The sequence below is a fragment of the Hyperoodon ampullatus genome (assembly GCF_949752795.1).
Source record: "Hyperoodon ampullatus genome assembly, chromosome: 18".
NCBI lineage: Eukaryota > Metazoa > Chordata > Mammalia > Artiodactyla > Ziphiidae > Hyperoodon > Hyperoodon ampullatus.
The window spans coordinates 24,579,839-24,607,456 of record NC_136931.1 but is presented as its reverse complement, the minus strand read 5'-3'; the positions used below and the strand labels follow the sequence as shown (position 1 = coordinate 24,607,456).

General features: G+C 36.5%; 1 protein-coding gene across 1 annotated transcript in view; it reads right to left on the bottom strand.

The window, feature by feature from the left end:
* Nucleotides 1-7,507: 7,507 nt before the first annotated feature.
* CDH8 (cadherin 8) overlaps nt 7,508-27,618 on the bottom strand; it is a gene marked incomplete at its 3' end in the record, with an annotated part of 356,559 nt that continues 336,448 nt past the window's right edge. Inside the window, exons 10-11 of the mRNA XM_079723723.1 lie at nt 9,429-9,680; nt 7,508-8,001 (exon numbers count right to left, since the gene is read on the bottom strand). Of these exons, the coding sequence (XP_079579849.1) occupies nt 7,508-8,001; nt 9,429-9,680 (746 nt within the window). The remainder of the gene's footprint in view (nt 8,002-9,428; nt 9,681-27,618) is intronic.

The window sequence follows — 27,618 nt, the reverse complement described above, 5'->3', positions numbered from 1 at the left end:
AATCAAAGTATAGTAACATTTTCTAGAAGGTCCTTTACATACTCCATGTAGGGCTTTCCCCAGGACTCTAAATTCTGTTATCCCTCTGCTGTGGATGATTAGAGGAGGCAGTGATCTTTTTAAAACTATAAGCCAGACCATGTCATTCTTTACCTTTAGATCCCTTCAGTTGCCTTTGATGTAAAGTAAATCTGAGCTCCTTATTCTGGTTAACAAGGGCTTGTATAATATGGTCTCTCCCCAACTCTCCACATCATATTGTGTCACTTTCACCCTCATCTACTTTTATCTAGGCATCATTTTCATTTCTTGCCCATTGATTTCGTGCAGCAGAACAACTAACACGAACCTTTCCTCAGACCTTTACTGTAGTTTGCTCTTATGGTGATTTCACATAGCAACTCAAATATCACTCTGTCCGTTCTATGTATAACATCTAGTGTCCCATCCATTTTATGTTCTATTGTATCATCTTTTTTTTTTCTTACTTCTGCTCATCTACATTTCTCCTGTACCATCAAGTCTTTGAAGAAACAGACCCCTCACACATCCTGTCCTATTTACTGCTGTATTCTCAGCACTCAGGTTAGTGGAAATCTTAGGCATATATTTGTAAAATAAATAAGGTATTGGAAGTTTTGTCATATGGAGAATTTCATATGGTAAGAAACACTAACAGTAAAGTCCGTTGAGAGATTTATCCCAGCAGCACAATTCCTTTTCAAGTGCCTGGACCTAGCCTGACCTTACTTACTGATGCTCCCAGTGTACTGACCTGCTCCGTCCAAGACTCACTATAACATAGTCTCTAGCAGTGTGCCTTGGCAGGGTTAGATATTATTTCTCTGAACTTTTATAGAACTATCTATTTACCTTTTCCACAGCATAGACAAATCTAATGTTTTATTATTTATTTGTTTCTATAATTTATCCAATTCGACTCCATGTCTTAGAAAGGCAAGGCAAATGGTTTATGATTATAGAATCTAGCACATATTTGTAAAAAATTTAGAAATATTCTTTTTTTAAAGTTTATTTGCAATATGGTTATTTGTAGCTCTGTCCTTGGGCTTAGATAGTCCATTCACTCATGAAACAATTAGACTTGACAAATGTGTAATAATTCTCAAACTTTAGAGGTTGAATTAAAGAAAACCTAGAAAATAACATTAGGTGAAGTGACAATGAGTGAATGCACATATTAGGGAGAGAGAAGGATCCCAGTAACTCCTGTTGTGTTCAGTTAGACCATAGCTGTTAAACCCCAGCTGATTTTTATGAGGAGTCACAGAGTGGCCCTGGATATCTTTGCATGAACAGAGGAGATCTGAAGGAATTAAAATTTACCTTCAATGATCTTTCATTTTCTTTTCTTGTCTGAGTCTCTGGGTTCATTGAAGCCTTTGTTTTCTACCATTTACCTTCTCAGACAGCATCCTGTGCTATTCCTTATAACAACCCTTCTTCTGTCATCTGTGGATAATAATAGAGGTACCTATGATCTATTAATAAAGATACTTGCAAGAGGTAATACTTACACTCAAAATGTGTGTCAGATGATGGCAGGTAACTCAAGTTGGGGGAAGAGAGAACCAAATACCAATTCCTCCAGCAAATGCCTACCTGCCTTGCAACCCAGATGAAACGTCTATAAATAAAAGAGGGGGGAGCATGCACACAAAAACACTTACAACTTCACAGTCCTAGCAATGAACTAGAAGACCAGAGTTTGATTCCTGCCTCTTTCACTTATTAGAAGTGTAATTTAACCATGAAAAATCCCTTAAGACATCTCTGAACCTCATTTTTCTCATCCCCAAAACATGCCTCAATTTAGGCAAACCTAGAGTTCCTATGAGCACTCACTTTCCAGATCTTTCTGAATGTCCATAAAAATGTCATTAATCTATAAATGTGATCTTTTGATAATTTCCTCCTCTTAGTGTTGGGTGTTTGAAAAGCTGTGATTACCGTTGCTTCAGTTCTCATCTTATTTTAAAACTTCTCCATGAAGACTTCCATTTAGAGTCACTTTCTTCCTCCTCAGTTCTTCCATATCACTGTATATAACTTAGTTTCTATTTCTTATCATTACAAGCCTCACATGATAATTATAGAAAATGCTGTTTAGTCGAAAGTCATGGGCTTTAACGTCAGACCAACCTAAGTTTAAACCTTGACGCAAATAACAGTTGACAAGACCATAGAAAAAGAATGCTTTGACAATTAGCTTAGATGAGATTCATTAGCTCAAATTTATAAATAAAAGAAATATGTTTGGAGATGCTATCTCATCATCTCATGTAATCTTTCCATATCAACTACATAACCCAATTGTTGAGCAGGGTGATGGCTCAATATTTGTAGGAGATGCAGTTCTCTTATAGATAGACCATCAAGTCAGGGGGATTTTAAGTGGCATGACCCCCATAATACTAGGACTGGGTGGAAAATACTGGGACTAGAATATCTTTAATGTCAAGAGTATATCATTTAAACAATAACAACAAAAAGTATACCAGGTGATATATAAATGTGTGTTGACTAAGAAGAAAATAATGAAAATAAACGTCTACTTTACTCACTGAATTTCTGTCTTCTACAATCATCATAAAGAGCAATAACAGCAATGACAACAATACATGCAACATGGTCTGGCCAGCTGAGTAACTTTGCAAAGAAGCTTTGTATAGCAAAAATAAAAAAAGTACTGGAATAGAGGAAAATAAAAATATGTTGAAAACTATATTCCTTGCAAAATACATTCTACAATTATTGTCTCCACAGAAACTATATTTAAAGAAATCTACTCCAGCTTTACAATGTTATGCATTTCATTCTAATTTCAGGTATTGCGAGTCATTATTTCATTCTTAAATAAAAACTGGCATTTAAAATCCTTTACCTTCAATCCAATTTCTTTCAAAGTTAGATTCAGAAAAACAAAAAGTCACCATTCCAGGTTTTTGGTAGCATGTGATTGGGAGATGAAAAATTGCAAATATAAATTTATTTCTAAAAACTTGAGTGTGTGTATATAAATATATATGTGTATATAAATATATATGTGTATATATAGTCTTTTCAATATTGGTATTCATGTTTAAATTGTGCATTTATATCACTTTTATAGTGATGCCCACTGTTACCTCAGCCCTTCCAACAGTGCCAGTGATGGGATTTTTTGAAATCTTATTACTGGTTGCACTGCCCTGATCTCAGATGGAACTTTCAATCAAAAAGGCAATCAGAAGGTTATACATTCGTGAGATTCCCTGCAAAGCCAGTAATGGCATAATACAACTTGTTGGAAAGGCCTACTTGCCTCCTGTCCTTATGTGGCTATAAAGAGTAATTGGCTACTTAGCCCTCAGCACCTGCTTTTCCTTCTCCAAAATTCAGCATAGCCCAGAACTCTGTTGGGTCTCAGTGTGGAACCTTGCTGCTCCTAGGACATTTCCAAGTCTCACGCAGAGACTTGTCTTACGTTAAGCATCTGATTAAGCAAACTCTCCCAAAGACACACTTGGCTCTTTCTCAGCATTCTTGTTTCACTGGTGATGCCAGTGAATCTAAGTTTTATTTTATTTACATACAAACACTTACCCACACATTTCTCCAAAACACTTTTACTGTAAAGTCCATATTCTAGAAATCACAATTCTGCGTGGCAAGGCTAAACTTGAATTTAATTTCTAGCATATTTTAATCATCCTATTATAAACTATTTTTAATCTTATTACTGTACTCATAAAAGATTATTATAAAGAATGGCTTCAATACTCTTTAGTATACATATATGGATGTTTAAAAGACATTTTTGTAATTTGATTTGTTCAAATAGTGAACAGGGTTGAGACTGAATTGATCCCATGTGGTGTCCAATCACCCAGGGATGCATTAGTTCCCCAGGCAGGAACCTTGAATTGTGAAGTAGGCAGAGGGAAATAATTTTGTCTCACTTGGTTCTGACTCACTGGTTCTTCTCCATTAGGCAGAGAACACTTGGGCAGGGATAAGTTTCAAGAATGAAAAAAGACTGATGCTTGGGACACAATAAAGACCTACAGACACATTAAAATGCCTATGGACTGAATGAGCATTTCTTTTGCCAAATAACCACACATGTAATATGTAAGACATTGCTGCGACAGAAAACAATGCACAGAAACAAAAATAGTCACTTTAATAAAGTTTAAAAATGCATTATTTAAAGAGTTGTGTATGGCATACTCAAATCCTAAAAGTTTAGGAACCCCATCAACCTCTTTTGGTTCAGGAAGTTTTAGCAACTCTATTGCCAAAGTAAAAAGTACTTGAAGTCAAGGTAGGGGTGTGTGTGTGTGAGAGTGTGTGTGTATATTCCTCAGATCTTTATTAAATTCAGGGTACTCTAAAAGTATAGTTCATCCCTGTATGAACATGGTATCATTTACTTGATTCCATATTAAAAAAAACCCTTAAATGGGCTATTAAGCACAAAGAGTCAGGATGATGGTGACGAAGAAAATCAACGAGAAAACCACACTTTCATTCTCTCTTCCTGGGCAAAGTAAATTTTGAGATAAGATTGGACAACTGGTATACCAGATATTATCTACTGCCCCCTGAAAATCACCATATGAAGATTATTTTATTGATTGCCAAGATTGGAAGATACGGATTTCATACTCCTGAAAACTAGTGTAATTTTTGTTAGACATGTTTATATGTCTCTAACCTATGCCATTTCACTGAAAAGTACACTAGAAATGAGTCTGGTATGCAAGAGATAAGTGAAGTAATAATCTCGCCTTGGTTTAGAATGTGTGAGATAGTCAGAATATTAGTATTGGTTACTACTAAAACTACCATTAATAATCTGCATTCACCAAGTATTTGCTTTAGTCACTGTGCCAAGTCCTGGTGTATTTTAAAGTCAATTTGGGCCATCATTTTGACTTCATAGAAAAGTGTTCAATAGCCATGATGATAAGCACTGAAGATGAACTATTCTCAGGCAAGAGAAACTCAGTAAGGTGTCAGTTAAGTCACTGAGCACTGGGTAGTTGTAAGTTCTCAGTATAATAGTCAAACTTCATAAAAATCACAGTGGAGTCAGCCTCCAGAAGTTGGTGCCTTTGGTTTTCTAGGCAAAGCCATACTTTTCTCAGGCAGCCCCAAGCCAATGACTGAGATGGCAGGGCAACTGGAGTCTATTTTTTTTCTTTTTTAATATTTATTTATTTATTTATTTTTGGCTGCATCAGGTCTTAGTTTCTGCCTGTGGGATCTTTCGTTGAGGCCCATGGGCTCTTTAGTTGGGGCACACGGGCTTAGTTGCCCTGTGGCATGTGGGATCTTAGTTCCCTGACCAGGGATCAAACCCACGCCCCCTGCACTGGAAGGTGGGCTGTCAATCACTGGACCACCAGGGAAGTACCTGGAGTCTCTATTTTCCCAATGAGAGACTCCTCTAACAGGACCCCATTAAAATCCCTGATTTGCCTTGCAAAGATTTGTCAGGTTTGCTTTGCAGTCTAAGGCTCTCTTGTCAAATCCTGCTTCCTAATCTCTCTACTTTTACAAGTTTTAAAATCTGCATTCCTGTATGAAAACTTTCCCTGCTCAATCCTGTTTCCTCTCTCTTATCTTTTACTCCTAACTCTGATTTAGCATTTGCTTCCAGGAGGACCCAACTGGCACAGCTGGACTAGCCTTTACATACACTGTGTTTCTTTAATGTCCCTGTTGGTATCTTGCTGTGTGATCATTGCCAAACCATTTCTCATTTCTGGTTCTTGATAATGAAGACTCTTACAAATAAAAGTGATCCTTATGATAATTTAGTTGAACGTTCTAGAATCCTAATTAGAGTTGATGACTCTGTTAATCCATCTTCATCTGATGGGAAAAAAAAGTGATGACAACAAAGGTATTTATAAAAATATATTTCACAAAGTAGGAAACAATACAGGAGTTTCTCTGAATACAATACATGGAGTAAATAAACAATATTGCATTAAAGCAAAGTAGAAAATTAAAATGATCTGCATGTAGTACTTGAGTTTTATCATACATTTTCTACTCCTAAATGGCAGGTTTCCATTAAAAATTGAATATGCTCACACCTTCTAGTGCTGTTCTCTTTTGGAGTCTAAGACATTCTGTGCATCACCATGAAGATCAGGGAGAGAAGTGCTAAAAACAGAAGCAGTAAAATTATGTACAAATCAGTTCCTGCTCTAAAACTGTGGAGGCAACTTGAAGCATGTTTATTGGGCAGGGCATTATGTAGGCATCTAAAAGTCTAGAGTTTAAATATTCACATGAATCAATATACTTTCAGATGTTTGTGCTTGTAGTAAAAACACCAAATACTAGGATTATGAACAAAATAGAAAACAGTCCAAAAGTTTCTCTGGGAAAATGCTGTTCCTGCCATCACCAGTCACAATAACACTTTCTACTCTAAGGAGACTATTAGCTTCCCTTTTGATAATATTGCCTGCCATACTCATCTCATCAAAATGTACATGTATTAAACATTCATTGTATATATATTTATATAAAACAATCTAAAGTATTATTAATGGATATAATTTAGGTTTTTTTTCATATAGTCCCTTAATCTATAGATTACCAACCTTAATAAATAAAAGCATTAATGGACATCAATAAAATATTTATTTCGAGGATTAAACAAATAAATTCACGCGCTAGCAATAAAATCATCTGTCTCTTATGTAGTCCACTGTGTGACACAGTTTATCTTTGTGTCCTTGTGGGAGAAGATGAACGGGGGGAATGAGCAATCCTGCTTCCAGAGAACAAGCCTGTTTGAATGGGATTTCTCTCCTCCCACTATTTGAGTTGGCAATCCCCACCCTGGAATGGATTACAAACGTGTGAATATTTTAAGGCTCGACACAATATTTAAAGATGCTATTCAGTCTCTGATGAATGGGGCCAACAATTATGTACAAGGTGTGGTCACCGTACCGTATAATCTAGGAGGCCTCCCAAAGCTCCAAAAAGTCAGAGTGTACAGCGGACCAAGTATTGCTTTATCATTTGTGGCGGGATCCTTATTGGTGAAGGGGAAAAAACCATTTGCATTTATAAAAATCCTTGCAGAAGACACATATCAGTAGCAAATTTCTTGCAGGTCCATTTTTCTAAGAAAGCACCTTTTTAAGTTTGATTTTTTCCTCTTTTTAAACCATTTCTCTAAGGACGAGCCAGGATCCCAATCTTTGTGGTGGTCAGGTAAATATCAAATATCCAAAGACTTCTAGACACTCCACATACTTTAATTCACACTCCACAAGATTTATAACCTCCTAACATATACTTTTTTATTTTTATTATTACTTTTTTGGTTCAACATTAAAATGTAGTTGAGTTTATAGATGATTGGTGCTAAACTTGCCTCTAAAACAAATTGCCACATTGGTTGTATCTAAGGGGAGTGACCCTAGAATATTACAGAATGCTCAGTTCCCACTGATTTATTCATAATCCACTGTCAAGTTTCTTTGTCACTTTCACCGACAGAGTAGAGTTCGCCCAGTCTCTTAAAGCGGGGACCCCAGTCACTGAGGTAGTCAAAATTCTGATCCGAGTCTGAGGTGGTGGACTCTAGGGAGCTGAGGGAGCCGGCCACGGACCCTCGGCCTTCATAGCCATAAATCTGAATGGAGTCATACGGTGGGGCCGTGGGGTCGTTATCTGCCTCGTGTAGCCGCACATTTATAAATTCATCCACATCCACACCGCTCGGAACTGGAGCAAGCCCTTGCCTTGGCATAAACTGCAAATCTGGTTTAATATCTTTACGGGGTAAAAATCCGTTAATTCCATCTGGGTTTTGTAAAGTTGCAATGTCAAAAGCCTCCGTGTCTTCTTCCCCTCCTCCTTCGTCATCGTAGCGAATGATGTTTTCTCGCACATCTTCATCATCTTTGATAATTAATGGCTCGTTTTTATGTCGCCGCAGAGTTACAAACAGCACCACGATGACTACAGGAAAAACACAAAATAGTGATTAGCCAGACTCACATATGATTTCACAAGCAACGCATCGTGTATGTTAAGAGAGAGGGGTGCTATTTAAAAACTTATGAGCACGTACCTTTCATGCATTCACTTGGGAATTAAGTGAAATACCTTTCTGAAGTATGAGCACTGAATTTTGAGTGAATACTCTTCCAGGTTGCTTCTGTTTATTAAATGGTGATGAAGAAGCTGGGTTGAAAGAACAAGTTTGCATCTATTTATGGTGAAAGCTGCATTTAATACCGTTAGGAGCTCTAGAGTGAACAGCCCAAAAAGGGAAACAGCACAAATAGCATAACTAACTTGCTGTGTATCTTGGGCAGTTCCTTCAATATTTTTTGGCTCCATGACCCTCTTCTATAAAGAAAAAGGAGCTGAATAGATCATAACCAGTACATTTTGTGTTTTTTTTAAATCAGTCCTTCAAGACTCTTTCCAATAAAATAATGTCCATTCACAGATGAAATGATATATTAAGGTGAATGTCAACTTTGCATGGGCAACTTCTTCTCTTGTATGAAAGCTAGCACTCCGCTATCTGGTAAGGTAGGCCTACAGGTGGGGGAAGGGAGAGGAACACATAAAAAACTAGCCAGATCAGCCACACCAAACTTGGGCTAATGACATTTAAAAAAATGTGGCAGGAAACGATGATCAACTCAGGGTACTGGGTGAACAGAACAGATGTAACCAGGAAGGTAAAAACTGACATAACCTTTATCTAAGGGCAGGATAAGATATAACTTCCCTTTTGTGTGTCTTCCTACTGTCTAATCTCATTTTTATAATTTGATTTTTTAGTAGAAAAGTTACAAAAACTTTTCCTTATTTTGCAATCTTCATCTAAATTTGATTGTAGTATCAAGAAAAATATCTGAGAAACAATGCAATTTTGAAGAAAATGTATATTTTGTTTGCTTGGTTTTTTGTTTGTTTGTTTTTGTCTTACCAAATTTTGTGATTGGATGGACTCAGTAACCCAATCTATACATTGTTTAGATAAAAGAGTATTTTGGACATATGTGTGCCCCCATTGAAGTAAGCTGGTGTGTATCAGAAGATCTGGAGGCCTTCTTATGTAATAGTTGCTGTTGTAACCACATAAAGGTCCATCCCCACTTCCACCACCATTATGCTTAGTCTTTTCACCAGTGATGGGATTTAAAAAGGCACTGAATAGTTCTCTCCAATTGAATATTTACTATTACAATTCTTTTTTTCTTCCCTTCTCTTAGTGACCTCAAAGCTTGGAGAAGTATATACAAAGGAGTTTTTCTTCCAAAGAATGCTAATTAGGGTTTTCTAGGCTGGGTTAGGGTTTTCTGTCCTTCTTTACAGTCATTTATGAACCAGAAAAATGGTGACCATTAGGCTATGAAGAAAATACATACCTAGCAGCAAAATGATGCATGCTAATATGGCAATTAAGGCGCCCATACTGAGTCCAATCGGAAGTACATAAGCTTCAACATTACAAGACTGGACAACACCATCACTGCTGCAGCCACAGACCCGGATGGTCAGGGTACTGGTGCTGCTCAGAGGAGGATTCCCACTATCACTGATTATGATTGGTAAAAGATAGACTTCTTGCTTCTGGCGGTTGAATCCATTATGCTTTGCCAAAATGCTGAGGGAATTATCTGGAAAAAGTGAAAATTACAATAGTTTGCATCATTTCAAAATGGCTGCCCAAACAACACTTGTTTTTCTAGTTCATAAATCCTCTGCAAGCCTCAAGACAATCCCAACTCCACTGAACCACTCCAGCTCTCTCCCTCTCCCCTTTCCCACTTTCCCAGTTGGCATGGACCAAAACATCCACACCCTAACAGGTTCAGTGAACTTGGTCTCAGGATAAACTAATGGAGTTTTACCACCACCTTGTAAATGCGAAAGATTTCTTTTACAAAAATGATCTTCAAGTGTCCTTTTAGAAGACACAAATTACCCCAAGTCCCCATAAATAAGTTGAATGTTCTCTCGTTTGTCCTGATAATGCAAACGTGACAGAATTTCATCACATTTGAAAGTCATGTTTGAGAAGCTCTGTGTTAAAAGTAGACTATGTGACAGCATGGCATACAAAACAGTGCATTTGACTCCCACAGGTACCTAAAAACACTTACTCATGCTCTGGAGCATTTTACACTAACACGTAACAAAAGTCCCATTAACTGCCAATTGGAGGAGATATGCCACATATTTTAAAATTCTGCAGAGAAGACCTCTAGTGGTTACACAAATAAGAATTAAGTGATGAAAAGTCATAGGAGCAGGTGGTCCATTTTTAATGTATTAATTAATCATATGGAAATGTATATTGGTGATCTGGAGCAACACTTAAGGACATTTAAGCAATACTTAATGGCATACTTCAGCTCGATGTAGAACTGGCCAGTGAGAAGTGATTGGTCCTGTGGTAGCGCTATTGTTCTCAAAATTTCACCCCCAAAATGAGCTCTTTATTGTCATTCATCTCTATCTCATGAACTGTAGCTATACATGTGTGTATATATGTATATATATATACATATATATATAAATTATTAATCTATTTTCTCATTTTGATTAATGAAAGACATAGGTCTATTCAACATGGGAACACTGATTATTTCACACTGATATTCCAGCCAAAAGCAAGTAAACATAACTTTGGTTAATGTGTGCAGTACAATTTGGGCAAAATGATTATTTCAGTTGGGATTTTTTTCAAATATTGGCAAGTTTGCAGACCCCAGAACATTTGTCTACCTCGTTGATGCATATTAAGGCAGGCATTCCAAACCATTGCTGTCCAGTTCCTGGTCATCAGTGTCCTACTGGTTTCCAGAATACACAAATACATGAATAGATATTCCACTCAAATGGTTTTAAGTAAATGTGTTAAATCTTCTGTACCATATAGTACTATACCAGAATTCAAAAATAAGTGACATTCCCTAAAATAAATTTATAAATTATATTTGGTTTTGCTTTGTTTAAGATATATGTGGACCTACAACACCTTGCTAGTAAGCAGTTAAAGAGAAAAAAAAAGAAAAAATTCTGAGTTAACAATTTTTTTTCCTAAGTTATTGCTGGTTGTACCTCATTATTTAGTAATTTGAAGAGTGAAAAGAAGTCTCTAGTGGAAGTAAGCAGTGGTATTCCAAATGATCTAGTAATCTTTATTTCCATGACATAGAAGGAAATAGCACTAAGCTAAAAGCAGGAGAACATCATCTCAAAAAAGATACAGAATATATAGCTGTGTTACATTTCCAGAAAGTGTGTGACAAGATTGAATACAGTTAAAATTAGTACAAGGAACATTTGTGGGTGATTTCATATACCATAGTTCAAAACAGAATATGGGAATTGTTCTTCAAGATGCAATTAATAAAATTACAACGAGGCTTTTGTCTTTTTGTGGTTAACATTATTTATATGAGAAGCAATCTTTGTATATTTGCTCTTTAAAACAAACTATAATGATAATTTAGAAACTGCAGCAGGAGTATTTCTCATTGCAGAACAAAACCATCTCCTTTATTACTTAGAAAAGCATTGATGGGTCTAAGACCAAACTCATACTCATTTTTTACTACTCCTGGTATCTGCACATGTTGATCCCTTTCTATATAAAGAAAATTATTGACTGAGTAAAGGGAGTCTGTGAGTCATTTTTGCTAAAATGGAGACAAGCAGCAAATGCAGAAATGTTTATTCAAGAAAATCTGTTAGAGTCTGGTAGGAATGATGAGAATGTAGTTTGTCAACCAGAACCTAGTTCCTTCATCCCTTCTCTCAGCTCTGCGAGATGGAAACTCCACTCCAAACTGGTTCAGCCAAGAACACAGGGCTCCCCCCACCCCACCCCAGCTAGCAGTTGGAGGGCAAGGTGTTGCCAGTTCTCACCCTGCTCCTAGCTACCTATTGATCAACTAAATTCTGAATTGGTATGGCCAAGAAGAGGGGCTCCTTTCTTCTTCACAGGCTATACTTGTGCAACAGAGGCTCTACCTTGGCAAGGCTTCACAGGGAATACAGGGCCGCAATTGTGCTTGCCCTGGACTGTAAAGCAGTGGTTTCACACTGGGAGAGCCAAGCCAAAAAGACTTGAGGCTACTGTTCCCTTGCATCAAGTGCCCAGCTCCTAAAGTAGAGGCGTCACTCAGAGAAACCCAGCATAGTCTCCAATTCAGCTCCAAAGCCAATGGCTCAAAGTTTCGCCTCAGTGGAGAAGCAAAGAACCCAGGAAAGAGATGCAGAGGAGCCTGCCAGGTTCAGAACAAATCTGAAACACTTGCCAAAGGAAATACTCTTTTGAAGGAGCCCAAATTGGGTTGGATTAGTCTGTAGAACAATTTAGGGCCCCAAATTAAAAACAATACAGAAATCATCTGGCAATCAGTGGAGTTTAACAACTTGGGTGTAGGCAGGGAAAGAGATAGAAAACCCTGCCAAAACCACTGCCATTCGAGGTTGACTGTGGGCATACCCAAGGCTGGGATCCCCTAAGGTGAAACATTAGAGGCTTAACACTGCAGAGGGGAAGTAGACTTTACTAAAGTAATCTAGCCGATCATTAAACAAATAACCAAGGAAATTACAGTAACAGGCCTTCAGTGAGAAGTCAATATCAGATTTGCTATAATATATTCTCTAAAAATGTCCAGTCTTCAACAAAAGATTACAAGATATACAAAGAAACAAGAAAGCATGACCCATAAACTAGAGGGAAACAAAACAAAACAAAAAAGCAGGCAAAAGAAACTGTCCATGAGAGCAAACAGATATCAGATTAACCAAAGACTTCTAAGGAGCCATTGTAAACATGTTCAGTGAACTACAGTAAACCTTTAAAGAAGGAAATGAAGGAGTGATAACAATGTCATATCATAGAGAATATCAAAAAAAGAACATAATGGAAGATGTGGAGTTGAAAAGTACAATAACTAAAATGATAAATTACAAACTGAAAATTTGAATTGGCAAAAGAAAGCATTAGTGAACTTGGAGATAGATCAATAGAAAATATGCAAGCTGAAGAATATAGAGAAAAAAGAAAGAAGAAAAATGAAGAGAACCTCAAAAAAATGTGGGACATCATTAAGTGCACAAATATACCTGAAATGAAAATACTAGGAGACAAAGAAAGGAAAAGAAAAAATATGGCTGAAAACTTCAAAAAATTTTGGAAACATTAGTCTCCACATTCAGAAAGCTCAACAAACATCAAGAACGTAAACACAAAGAGATTCACAAAGAGACAGAAAAAAAAAAAGTTGCAGGTCAAAGTGCTGAAAGCAAGAGAAAATTGACTCATCACTTCCAAGGGAACCCCAATAAGATTAACAAATAAATTTTTATAGAAATAATGGTCACCAGAAGGAAGAGGGCTAGCACATTCAAAATGCTCAAAGCAAAAACTTTCAACCAAGAATCACATATTCAGCAAAGCTATCTTTAAAAAAAATGAAATAGAGACATTCCCAGATTACAAAAAAACTGAGGGCATTTGTCACCAGCAGACATGTCTTAAAAGAAACAGGAAAGGAAGTTCTTCAGACTGAAAAGCAAATATCCCCAGATGGTAATTCAACTCCACATTAAAAACAAAGAGAATCAGGAAAAGTAATTATGTAGTTATCAAAGACAGTATAAATGCATAGTTTTTCTCTTAACTTTTAAAAAGCAATTGTATAAAACAATGCATACATAATATATTATTGAGGATATAATAACTAGAAATTCAAAAGTAATGGTTTGGTATTCCAATATTCTCCTTTCAGTAATAGATAAAAAAACTAGTCAGAAATAAATAAGGCAATAGAATATTTGAACAACAGTATAAACCAACTATACCTAACATATTTATACAACACTCTACCCAAATAGCAGAATATTCTTCTCAAGTACACATGGAACATTCTGCAATGTATACCATAGGCTAGGCATAAACTAAACCTCCATAAATTTTAAAAGATATAAATAATACAAAGTGCATTCTCTCACAGTAATAGAATGAAATTAGATATCAATAATAGAAAAAATTTTGGGAAACTCATAAATATGTAGAAATTAAACAGTGCATTCCTCAATAACCAATGATTCAATGAAGAAATCAAAAGGAAATTTTGAAAATGTGAGACAATGTAAGTGAAAATGCAGTCAATCAAAAGGTAATGAATGCAGATATAGCAGTGCTTAGAGAGATACTTATAGCTTTAAATAACTATATTAATTTTTTTTCATCTTAACTATACTAACAAGAACCTCACATACAATTTTGAGTATAAGAAATTATGGTAGACACCTGTACCTTGTTCTTGATATTAAAAAAGAGAAAATAGCTTTTGACTTTGAACATTAAGATGATTGATGGTGTTTATTTGAAGACACTTTTTGTAAAAGTGCACTCTCATTTCTTTCTTTTTAATTTTTTCTTTTGTTTTATTTATTTTACAATGATGCAAAGGGAAAAGGCCGTCATATCAAGGATAGTAACTTAGCTGTTCACTACCTCTAAACTTGGCTTCAATTGTATTATTGTGTTATTTAAAAATCTTCTTTCCAGTCCTTCGTATGTGCATGCATTTCCATTTTATATCATCTTGTTTTCTCTACAGCCTAACCTGTTCTGTCCTTATGGCTTCTTCCCTTACTTATTATATTTACTGCATTTATTTATTTTTCTTTTTGAGCATAACCAATATAAGAGGATACTTGATAATGATTTACTAGAGAAAACACAGACATTTTCTAAAACTGAAAAATATATGAAACAAAAAGAGGAAATGACCATTGATTTTTTTTAAAAAATTAAATCTTTTGAATTTGAGTATATAATGACAGAATTTGACAAAAGATAGAAATTGTGCGAAGATCTATTTAAGAAGAGAATGGACCAAAAGCATTTGGCATTCTCTAGGGTGGGCGAATATCCAGGTGGATAGACTAATGTCCATGGATATGCTACCCATATAGTGCAGTTGAGTTGCACTGAGATAGGAACATATCGTAACCTTATCACCTAGTTCTCTGATATTCTCAATAGGTGAAATATTTAAATATTTGTATTCCCTATTATTTTTCTCAGTTGCGGATTTTCCTGTTTTCTCATCTTCCTGGAATGTTTTGCTTATGAGCCTTACAGCAAGGAGGATGAATGACTCTATTTTCAAAACCTTGCTTCATACTCCACACCCATTTGTTTCTGTATATGACTAACTGTTGAAGGAAAGATCATGAAGGGGAGTTAAAGTGGACTAATAGCACCAGGCATACTTCAAGTGATGATATTCCTAAAATAGTGGTTTGGTGCATTCCTTACTCCTTGTCTGAGTAATACAAGGTATATATCAAATAAATAGTAAAGAAAGGGCCAGGTAAATAGTAGGTGCATAGGCTTGCTTGCTTTCAGATAGCACATTACAGTTATGCCGTTATGTATGAAATTTCTTTCAGATTCTGACAACAGATTAATTTTGAATAAAAATAGTTACTTATATTCTTAGTTTTGTCGTTTTGTTATTCCAGAGCATTTGTTTTAATTTTACTGGAAATCGCTAGAAGCTGTTAACAAAGGGAGCCATTTTAAAATTAAGTGCTTAGAATCTTTATGCAACAGTTTTGACATTATAGATAATATTAAGACAAATAGATAATATTCAATAAAATGTGTGCATTATCTCACTAAACTCTAAGCCCCTGAGGGAGACTAGCCTTAGTCACAGCTGTAGTCTCAGTCTCCAACACGGGACTTGGCGCAGAACAAAGATTCTTATGACAACATTAGTCACATCGTTTAACCTACTTTTATTTGGTCTTGCCACTCTTTCTCTCTTTGTTCCAGCCCTCCTGGTCTTTTCTGAGTTAAGGATTTTCTGTCCTCAGGGCTTTCATATTTGCTCTTTTTTCTGTCTCATAATCTCTCTATCCCTCCTCAGCCCTAATTTGAATTATTAAAATTTATGCATTCTTTATGTCTGTGCTTAAATATCACTCCTTTGGGGAAATTTTCTTTTACTAGTTGTCCCCAATCTCCTTAGATAAATTAGTTATGTAATCTTCTAAAAACCTCTTTATTTTCATCAGAACACTTACCACAAAGAAATAATATCATAATGGGGATATCATAGACCCTGGGGATACAGAAATAAACTAGGGAACTTCCAAGTAACAAATAACCAATTTATGATGCATAATGAATACTCAGCAAATATTTGCTGAATAAATGAAGAAGTAATCATTAGCCATATTTTATGGGGCTCATATTTATTTCCATTCATGTTATTTTGTCACAGGGGGTTATATGTAGTTCAAAATAAGTCAGTGAGAAGAATCAATTTCAGGCTGTTGGAAAGCATATATAGCCAGGGTCTTATATGGAAATTTAAAAGAAATATTGATGGTTTCCAAGTCTTTCCCTGGACATGACTCATATCATGTAACATGAGCAATAAGTTGAGGTTGCTTATATTTAAGTAGAGAATGCTCAGAGGGGAAGAAAAATTGCTCTAAAATATCTGAAATACCATCATTTAAAGAGGTGCACATCAGAATTCTACTGAGGAGTCTAGGAGAAACTTCCTCTTTGATTCTTGATATTCAGTCTTTGAATCATTTGGAATTGGAAATCAAAGGATATTTTCTCATACAACATTAATATTCTTATAAGAAAAGTTTCCTTTAGCAAATAAGTCAATAAGTGTTTGTTATAGACTGAAAGTTTGTGTAGCCCAATAATTCATATGTTGAAACCCTAACCCCCCCACCCCCACACACACACCCAGTGTGGCTGTATTTGGTGATGGAGCTTCTAAGGAAGTAATTAAGGTTAAGGAAGTTTGTAAGGGTGGGGCCCTGATACTATAGAATTGATGTCTTTAGAATATAGAGACACCAGAGAGCTCTCTCTTTCTCCAATTGTGGGCAAACAAAGAAGAGGTCATATGGAGCACACAGAGAGACGGTGGCCACCTATAAGCAGCCAAAAGAAGAGGGTTCAGGATGAAACACATCTTGCCTACCCCTTGATCTTGGATTTCCTCACCTCTGGGACTGTAAGAAATAAAATTGTGTTGTTGAAGCTACCAGTCTGAAATATTTTGTTATAGCAGCCTCAGCACACTAGATAGTGCTATGGTCACTTATTAATTCTATATGCATACTCCATGAAAAACTAAAAAGTCCATCTGAAGAGATAGGCGGTACCTACCTGGATAATTCTTCAACTCTATTTGTGTAATTTTCCCCACAGTCCTAAGTTCCTTCCTCCTTCCTTCTTTCCTTCCTTCCTTTCTTCTTTCTATTTATTTTCTTTGGCCATTATTATTGCTGTTATTATTTAAATATCCCATGTTCTTTCCCCATTGTCTATTGTTTTTTCCAGATAAAAGAAAGGAGGCAAATGTAAATTCTCTATTTGTTTCAGTGTAGTTCATCTCTTGTTGTTGCCCTGATGCAGAAAGTTTACTTTGGTCTAGGTCCCATTTATTTGAAATTATGGAGTTATGGCTTTTGTTTATCCTGTTACATGCAAGCAAAAGCAACAAGGAGCCAGAGTTAATGAAGGCACTTGCCAGACAAATGTTTATAACAAAGGAATAGATGAAAAGAAGATCAGTAGATATTAGGCCTTTTTGAGAAATGTCTCCTGTCATTTGACTTGCAAATTTAATTCAAATTTTCTTGGTCAAATCAAATGGAATGAAAATGGCAAGAAGGCCAAAACCAAGGGAAAATGACCCTCTTCAGTAGGTATGGACAAGAGATTTAATTAAGTTCTTATCATTGTGTTGTGTCTGTTATTTCTAAAAATGTAGCAAAGCAATAAAGATACAAATCCATGGATTTCAGCATACTAGATAATATGCATATATAGTATCTAATATCTAGGAACATGCAGCAAAGATCATAACATCTACACTTCATTTGTGTATTTTTACTCTAAACACTAAGTCTTGTTGGAAACAATCAGGCTATAATGAATTAATAAAAATTAAGACTCTGTGAAGCCAGTCTCCTCCAGTACCATTATAATTTCCTACATAATTCATTGAAAGTATACCAACATACTAAGTCTGCAACATGCAACTAGATATTCTGAGTCACCTAATTAGATCATTTGTCATTCTTTTCCCTTTTTTTTCCTCATTAGATAGTGCACCATGATGTCAGTAATCTCAATATTTATATGAATGTTGACTCATTACCAAATCTCCTAATATTTAATAATAAAGTATGTATATCTAGCCATAAATGTTGACCAAGGTTTACTTTGGCTTTAGAAAAACTGTCACTGTGAATTCTTTTAGAAGTTCCTAGACTAATACCAAAGTTAATGTTTAGTCAACATTTTACAGTTACATATAGAAAAAATTAGTGCCTTTTTAACAGAAAAAAACTTATTCCACTATAACCATGCAGCACTACAATTCTATAAATACATGAAAGATTGACATTTTGCAGAGGAAATGTACAGAGAGTGGGCTATGCTTTTCACTTTACAGAAGTTAGGACTCATTAAAGTAATCTATGAAATTTAAGCATCTTCTAAAATTCTTTAAGAATCTACATATACTGTTCTTAAATGGCTAATATAAGAGGAAATTTTTTCTTAGATCTTATGAAGATGGTGTTCAATGTAGTGGTCTGAATGGTGACCTCCAAAGAGACATGTATATGTCCTTTTCCTTGGAACCTATGAATGTTACCTTACTTGGAAAAGGGTCTTTGCACATGTAATCAGATTAAAAACCTTGAGATGAAGAGTTCATCTGGGATTACCTGGTGGGTCCTAAATCCAGTAACATGTATCTTTATTTATTTATTTATTTATTTATTTATTTATTTATTTTTTTTGCGGTACGCAGGCCTCTCACTGTTGCAGCCTCTTCTGTTGCAGAGCACAGGCTCCGGACGCACAGGCCCAGCGGCCATGGCTCACGGGCCCAGCCGCTCCGCGGCATGTGGGATCTTCCCAGACCAGGGCACGAACCCGTGTCCCCTGCATCGGCAGGCAGACTCTCAACCACTGTGCCACCAGGGAAGCCCAGTAACATGTATCTTTAAAAGAAAGTCCAATAACATGTGTCCTTATAAGAATAAGTCAGAGAGAGATTTAACACAGAGAAGAAGAAGAGAGAATGTGACCACAAAGGCAGACATTGACATGATGTGGCCACAGTCATGGAATGCCTCCAGCCAAAAGAAGCTGCAGGAGACGAAGAATGAATTCTCCTCTATGGTTTCTAAGAGGGAGTGTGGTCCTGCCAGTACCTTGATGTCAGACTTCTGGTCTCCAGACTGTGAGAATACATTTCCGTTGTTTTAAGCTTCCCTGTTTGTGGTAATTTGTTATGGCAGCCCTAGGAAATTAATATAATCAATAAATCTGATTAAATATTATTTACAGAAGCAAGGTAGGCATTCTTATGGCCATTTTACCTATGAGAAACAGGTTTTTTTTGACTGATAAAAGGTTTCTCAGCCGACAGCTAAGAATTACTAGCAAGTCCAATGTATTTCTACACTTTCTCTGTCATCTTAGCAAAAGTCACCTCAGGAAGCAAGGAGAAATGGGCTCTAAGAAGGTTATATTAAAGCTCAAGGATAAGATAAAAAAGAGAAAGTGTGTGGAGGAGGTTTTTCCACACCATGACACCTTTATCAGAGACAAGGTAAAAACTAAGTAGTCAAGGCCACTGGTAGGCAGAAATATAGTATTGTAGAGGCACCAAAATGTATTCAGTACAACACTCTATCAATCTAAATCCCGTATCTTGAGACTCAATATAACATAGTATAGCATAGCATAGCATAGCGTAACCTTGAATTAATTATCAAGAAATAAGCATTTTCAGTGCCAGAGAGGAATGCAAGTATCTCAAAGTCCAAGTTCCATGCTAGATATAATCACACTGCCCAAAGTCTTCTGAGTTTGATTATTTTTCTCCTGCACTTAATTTGCATGCTTGATCTTACTCAAAATGTTCCATGTATGTTATGCAGATCCCTTAGAACTCAGAGGAAAGGCAGATTTATCTCACTCCAGGCACCAGGGAATGAGAGATGAAGATTAATATTACCTTCATTTTATCTGAGAAATGCCTGCATTAACTAACTCAGAAAAGTGAAAACAATACCAAGACCCAATTTCTATTTTGTTTGAATGGAAATTTTAAAGTTTTTATAAATATCAACAGGTCTGAAAAATAATATTTCTTATCTACTTGGATTTATGCAGAACTGAAAATGCATTAACATTTTTTAAGGGTACAGCTACTTAGGGGAAAAAATACAAAAAAACAAAACAAAGAAATACCAAGGTCTTTAGTGGAGTTGTAAACATTTCAGAAATTAACCTAATAGTGGTTAAAAATCCAGACATTGGAAAGCTAGCATTGTCAGGAGAATGACTTTTCTACCACACCTCTATTGATTGAATAGATATCTCTAAATATTTAAGAAACTGGGAGTCAGAGATTAATTCATTTGCACTGGAGCTGATAAATTTTTGCCCATTAACACACTTGTTATATAGGGTAGTTGGACCAGGAAGTGAGACGATTTTAAAACAGCAGTTAAAGTGAAGCATACATTGTGTATAAGATATGGAAATCATTAAATATAGTGAATAGAGAGCTGAGGATATAAAAGAAAGGAAGAACCTAAAGTAGTTTGTATTCTAAATAACCTGCTTTGACTTGAAGGAGGTTAAGTATCCCTGGAAATCATCACTTTAGTAGACATCATCATCTTCCTGAAGATTCTGAATTTGCACCTAAGTGTCTTTAGATCTTAGTTTCATATGTGCAAATGGTTTCTTAGTTTCCTAAGAAAGTAAGTGAAAGCCACCAAAAATTGTACAAACTCATTTTCCTTTGCCATCACCCATGCCTCCATCTTAATGTCTTTCAAATCCACACTGACACATTCAGTTAATCCTCTCAGTTATTCAGTTCCTCCTGTCTCCAAGACATCGCTGTCAGAGGAAAGTCTTCTTTGGCACATATTTACCCAGCATGCTGCTATACAGTCAGGTGTGATGGTTTTCTGCCTCACCAACTGAAAAATCCTTGGATGCAGAGATTTTGTCTTCTTTAGTGAATGCATCCTATTGACTATCATATGTGTCACCATATAGCAATCTTCATGGTAAGATTTTAATTAATCCTTGTTGAATGAACAAATGGATGACTTTTAAAAATGATTACTGATCTAGAGGAACATCTGACTCAGAAGGGGAGAGAAAATAACATTATAACTAGCCAAAATGTGAGTCAGCTGATAGTCATTCTCTAATTGTGAGCCCTGTCCTTTGGTCTCTGCTCCTATACCTTGTGGTCCACTATGCCATTTGTACCTTGATTTAAATTTCTATTATCATAGATACAAATGAGGGATGCTTTAAGGAAAGAGTGGCATGTGGGCTGGGTTTAGAGGAAAGGGCTGGTTTGTTAAGCTGGGGAAGTACAAAGATTGGCATCCCTTCTTGTCCCTGTAATTCTCATGTTTCTGTTCCATAGCATTCTGTCCTCATCATTTTTTTCTAACCTCTTTATGATCTGTTTGAATCTGATTCACTTACCTGATTTCAAATACCAGACACTATTTTTCTAAAATCTTAGCCCTATGTCCCCTCCAGTTACCTATTGGGTATATCCACCTGGATGGTCAGTGCCACAAATTCAGTCTTTCAATAGTGGAACTAATAATATGTAATGCCTATTCTTCTCCATTTCTAAAAATCTCTTTCTTGATCCAATTTCTCATATCATCTTTCTGGCTACATGATTTTATACATCTTTCCCCTTGTATCCAATAAGCTCACATCTTCATTTTCAATGTAGGGAAGTTCTGTCATCCTTCAGTAATCAGCTGAAATTTTACTCTTTGCTTTATGAAGGAGGCAATAGGAACAAACAGACTCCTAAGGATTTTGGAGTATCTAACTCAGATATGTAATGGAGATTTGATTATAAAATGAATGTAAAGCAAATATGATGGTTTTAGTTAGTTTGTTGAATAAATACATAATAGTCTTCAGTGAATATAACTCAACACGTAACAAGAGACTCAAAATGCAAAGCAGTACCTTGAGAAGTCCAAAATGTATCCAATGCTACAGAAATAGAATGCAGTGAGAGGATCTTACATCACTAATGATACATACATTATTACATTCATTTTAAAAATAAAGTGCCTGTCATATACTAGGCTCTCATATATTTGGTCCATCTTGACACTCTAATTGTCAAGCCTGTTTAATGATCACCTGTGTCTGAGCAAATATTCACACAAACAGAAGCCAGGTGAAAAATTCAGATACAAATATCTGTCTGAGCATATTAAAAATGCGTATTCTTGGATTTTATTCTAAATTAACTGAATAAGAATTTCTGGGGCTAGGCCCTGGACATCTGTATTTCAAATAAATTTTGTTTGCATAAAAATCTTCTGGGATACCTGAGAGCCATTCTACTCTATTCTATTTCTTCCCTTAGGTGTTAGCAGTGGTTAATGGCTTGCCCAAGCCCTCAGAGGCTCCACTGGGGAAGCTATTATGCTCTGGGTTTTGTAATCCAGCAGGGGTAGCAGCTAATAGCAATTTTCCTGCATAATTCCTTCTTTTCTGGTTTAGTGGTAAAATAGCTGCTAAAAAAGAAGGGAAATGATGCAACAAAATGTGGCATCCTACAGCGAGCTGCAGTCCAGTGTTTGTCCTTGAATCATTTTAAAGTTTAATATGTTATATTAAAACAGCTGGCTAAACATATATCTTTGGGCAGAAGTCTTAATATACAGTGAAGGCAAGAGGAAGGCAGTTAGGTAGATAAAATTATCATTCAAGCAGTGGTCACATTATCATTCCTCCCAGGTTACGTGGAATGGCACGTGCTTTTGAATCTTAAAATCCACATTCTTTACAGTCTTGGAAATAGTACTGTTTTGATCATACAAAAATGACTTTACATTAAAGGTCAAACTGATTTGCTTTTCCTCAAATTCACCCACATATTAACAGGTTAAAATACAGATGGAGAGAGCAGAAATAAAGTGATCGAAGAAAAAAGATACCTGTGTAGGTCACCCTTATGATTGAAATAGAAATCACATCAAACTCATTCAAACTCTTTTTATTGAAGATGTAATCTGATAAAACTCCCTATTGTTATACAGTGTAGAGAAATCTGAATACATTTGGAAGTCATGCATGATTTCATTTTAATACTTTCTTTTAAAATAAAGGGAATTTTTTGATGAGTCTTTTAAAATATTCCCAAGATGGTATTTGATTTTCCAAGCTTACCAGCCCCCATTGACAATGAATGTGTGGTATTTTCTAGCAGTGGGCAGTGATATAAAGATCCCTACCATCAGATTCTCCACATTTTGGAATTATAAGAGGTATGCTTAACAAATAAAGAGAAGTTTAAGGGAATTTGTTCCCTTTTCAACTTTCTAATTCCTGAAAAGTTTATATTAGGTGTAATTTCTTTAGGATATGTATTCAGAATGCTTCAGAATGTCATATTAGATAATGTTCGGGCTTTGGAATCATTCCTCATTGTGTTTGCACCCTAATTTCATTACTTACCTCGTTGCATTTTAAAATAATTTCCCCAAGGTCATAGCAGGTACTCTTATTGTGCCCAAATTACTAATAAAGGAAATGAGGGTCAGGAGGTCTTTGAGGGGTAAATGTGTTTTTTTATCTGAAGTATATTTTCAGGGTCTGAAGTGTCCAGTGTTTAATGAAACTTAAAACAATAGTCATTATTATTAATATATGTAAGATTATCAGTTACTTTAGCTCTGAAATAAAGCAAAGCATTGCAATCTTTTAAGAATATTTGGATTTCATGCTTTCCAATGAATTTCTACTTGAAAGCCTCAAAGATGAATACAAATTAAATTATAAAGTAAAATATAAGGTAGAAAAATAAAATACATGTTAAGGAGTGAGACTCCACTTAAATTAAAAGAGTGTTTATTGTAGGCCAATTATATGTCAATAAAGATGACTTTTAAAATCACCTAACATAATATTTAAAACATCTGCCTTCCCCAGGCTTGGTTTTGCTTCAGGCTTGGAAGACAGCCCTCTAAAAGTAGGATATAAATTGTCTTCTGTCTCTATCCTTCTGCTTCCGTTTTCAGTCTGCTATACGTTATCCTGGCCTCCTTGTGATCTGTCCCGGGGAACACATGAATCGAAGAAAAGACTATAATCTTGCCTGGCTAATATAGCTGTAATTTGTCGCTGATGCCCTAGGAGTGAGATATAAAGTGCTAGTATTTTTTTTTAACATCTTTATTGGAGTATAATTGCTTTACAATGTTGTGTTAGTTTCTGCTATACAACAAAGTGAATCAGCTACATGTATACATATATCCCCTCCCTCTTGCATCTCCCTCCCACCCTCCCTATCCCACCCCTCTAGGTGGTCACAAAGCACCAAGCTGATCACCCTGTGCTATGCGGCTGCTTCCCACTAGCTATCTATTTTACATTTGGTAGTGTATATATGTCAGTGCTCCTCTCTCACTTCGTCGCAACTTACACTTCCCCCTCCCCGTGTCCTCAAATCCATTCTCTAGGTCTGCGTCTTTATTCCTGTCCTGCCCCTAGGTTCATCAGAACTATTTTTTTTTTTTTTTAGATTCCATATATATGTGTTAGCATGTGGTATTTGTTTTTCTCTTTCTGACTTACTTCACTCTGTGTGACAGACTGTAGGTCCATCCACCTCACTACAAATAACTCAATTTCATTTCTTTTTATGGCTGAGTAATATTCCATTGTGTATATGTGCCACATCTTCTTTATCTATTCATCTGTCAGTGGACACTTAGGTTGCTTCCATGTCCTGGCTATTGTAAATAGTGCTGCAATGAACATTGTGGTACATGTCTCTTTTTAAATCATGGTTTTCTATGGGTATATGCCCAGTAGTAGGATTGCTGGGTTGTACGGTAGTTCTATTTTTAGTTTTTTAAGGAAGCTCCATATAGTTTTCCATAGTGGCTGTATCAATTTACATTCCCACCAACAGTGCAAGAGGGTTCCCTTTTCTCCACACCCTCTCCAGCATTTATTGTTTCTAGATTTTTTGATGATGGCCATTCTGACCGGTATGAGGTGATACCTCATTGTGGTTTTGATTTGCTTTTCTCTAATGATTAGTAATGTTGAGCATCCTTTCATGTGTTTGTAGATAATCTGTATATCTTCTTTAGAGAAATGTCTATTAAGGTCTTCCGCCCATTTTTGGATTGGGTTGTTGGTTTTTTTGATATTGAGCTGCATGAGCTGCTTGTATATTTTGGAGATTAATCCTTTGTCAGTTGCTTCATTTGCAAATATTTTCTCCCATTCTGAGGGTTGTCTTTTCATCTTGTTTATGGTTTCCTTTGCTGTTCAAAAGCTTTTAAGTTTCATTAGTTCCGATTTGTTTATTTTTATTTCCATGTTTTGGGTTTGTTTTTGTAGGTCTTTTCCTTCTCTTGTGTTTCGTGACTAGAGAAGTTCCTTTAGCATTTGTTGTAATGTTGGTTTGGTGGTGCTGTTGTAATGTTGGTTTGCTGGTGCTGAATTCTCTTAACTTTTGCTTGTCTGTAAAGGTTTTAATTTCTCCATCAAATCTGAATTAGACCCTTGCTGGATACCGTAATCTTGGTTGTAGGTTTTTACCTTTCATCACTTTAAATATGTCTTGTCACTCCCTTCTGGCTTGCAGAGTTTCTGCTGAAAGATCAGCTGTTAACCTATAGGGATTCCCTTGTATGTTATTTGTTGTTTTTCCCTTGCTGCTTTTAATATTTTTTCTTTGTATTTAATTTTTGATAGTTTGATTAATATGTGTCTTGTCATGTTTGTCCTTGGATTTATCCTGTATGGGATTCTCTGCGTTTCCTGGTCTTGATTGACTATTTCCTTTCCCATTTTGGGGAAATTTTCAACTATAATCTCTTCAAGCATTTTCTCAGACCCTTTTTCTCTTCTTCTTCTGGGACCCCTATAATTTGAATGTTGGTGCACTTAATGTTTTCCCAGAGGTCTCTGAGACTGTCCTCCTTTTTTTTTTTTTTTTTGCCGTATGCGGGGCTCTCACTGTTGTGGCCTCTCCCGTTGCGGAGCATAGGCTCCAGACGCGCAGGCTCAGCGGCCATGGCTCACGGGCCCAGCCACTCCGCGGCATGTGGGACCTTCCCAGACCGGGGCATGAACCCGTGTCCCCTGCATCGGCAGGCAGACTATCAACCACTGCGCCACCAGGGAAGCCCGTCCTCAATTCTTTTCATTCTTTTTTCTTTATTCTGCTCTGTGGCAGTTATTTCCACTATTTTATCTTCCAGGTTATTTATCTGTTCTTCTGCCTTAGTTATTCTGCTACTGATTCCTTCTAGAGAATTTTTAATTTCATTTATTGTGTTTTTCATCATTGTTTGTTTGCTCTTTTGTTCTTCTAGGTCCTTGTTACACGTTTCTTATATTTTCTCCATTCTATTTCCAAGATTTTGGATTCTTTCCTATCATTCTTCTGAATTCTTTTTCAGGTAGACTACCTACTTCCTCTTCATTTGTTTGGTCTGGTGGGTTTTTACCTTGCTTCTTCATCTGCTGCATATTTCTGTCTTCTCATTTTGTTTAACTTACTGTGTTTGGGGTCTCCTTTTCACAGGCTGCAGGGTTGTAATTCCCATTGTTTTTAGTGCCTGACCCCAGTGGGTGATGTTGGTTCAGTGGCTCATGTAGGCTTCCTGGTGGAGGGGACTGGTGCCTGTGTTCTCGTGGGTGGGACTGGATCTTGTCTTTCTGGTGGGCAGTGCCGCGTCCAGTGGTGTGTTTTGGGGTGTCTGAACTTAGTATTATTTTAGGCAGCCTCTCTGCTAATGGGTGGGGTTGTGTTCCTGTCTTGCTAGTTGTTTGGCATGGGGCATCCAGCACTGGAGCTTGCTGGCCTTTGGATGGAGCTGGGTCTTAGTGTTGAGATGGAGATTTCTTGTGGAGCTCTTGCCGATTGATATTACATGGGGCTGGGAGATCTCTGGTGGTCCAATGTCCTGGACTCGGCTCTCTCATCTCAGAGGCTCAGGCCTGACACCCAGCCTGAGCACCAAGACCCAGGAAACTTTTCTAGGCCTTCTGAATGACTCTGGCAGCTCTGTCTCTCTTGGTAAACTCTGATTCCTGTTTCTAAGCCATGCGAAAGTCTTGCCAATCGCCACCAGCCCGGGCTCTGCTTGTGCCCTCAGTAACGCCACAGACAGAAATTGCTAATACTTTTACTTACTGGGATGTTTCATGTGTTCTTCATTCCCCCACTGGCAACCTCCAACTTTAACTCATTTGATGCAAAACATTTTTCCCTAAAAAATCTCCAATTCGGCTCTTAGGCTTATCTTATTTGGGTCCCTCATTTTTCTAGGACTGAGTTTTTTTTAAGATGATCCCACATTCGGTTGCTATGTTATATAAATTAGAAAGTGGTACCACATATCAGTGGATAAATGACAATAACACCCAATTTTGGAAAATTAAAAATTTAATTGGCTCTCAAAATTAGGTTGAGATGGAATTTTAGC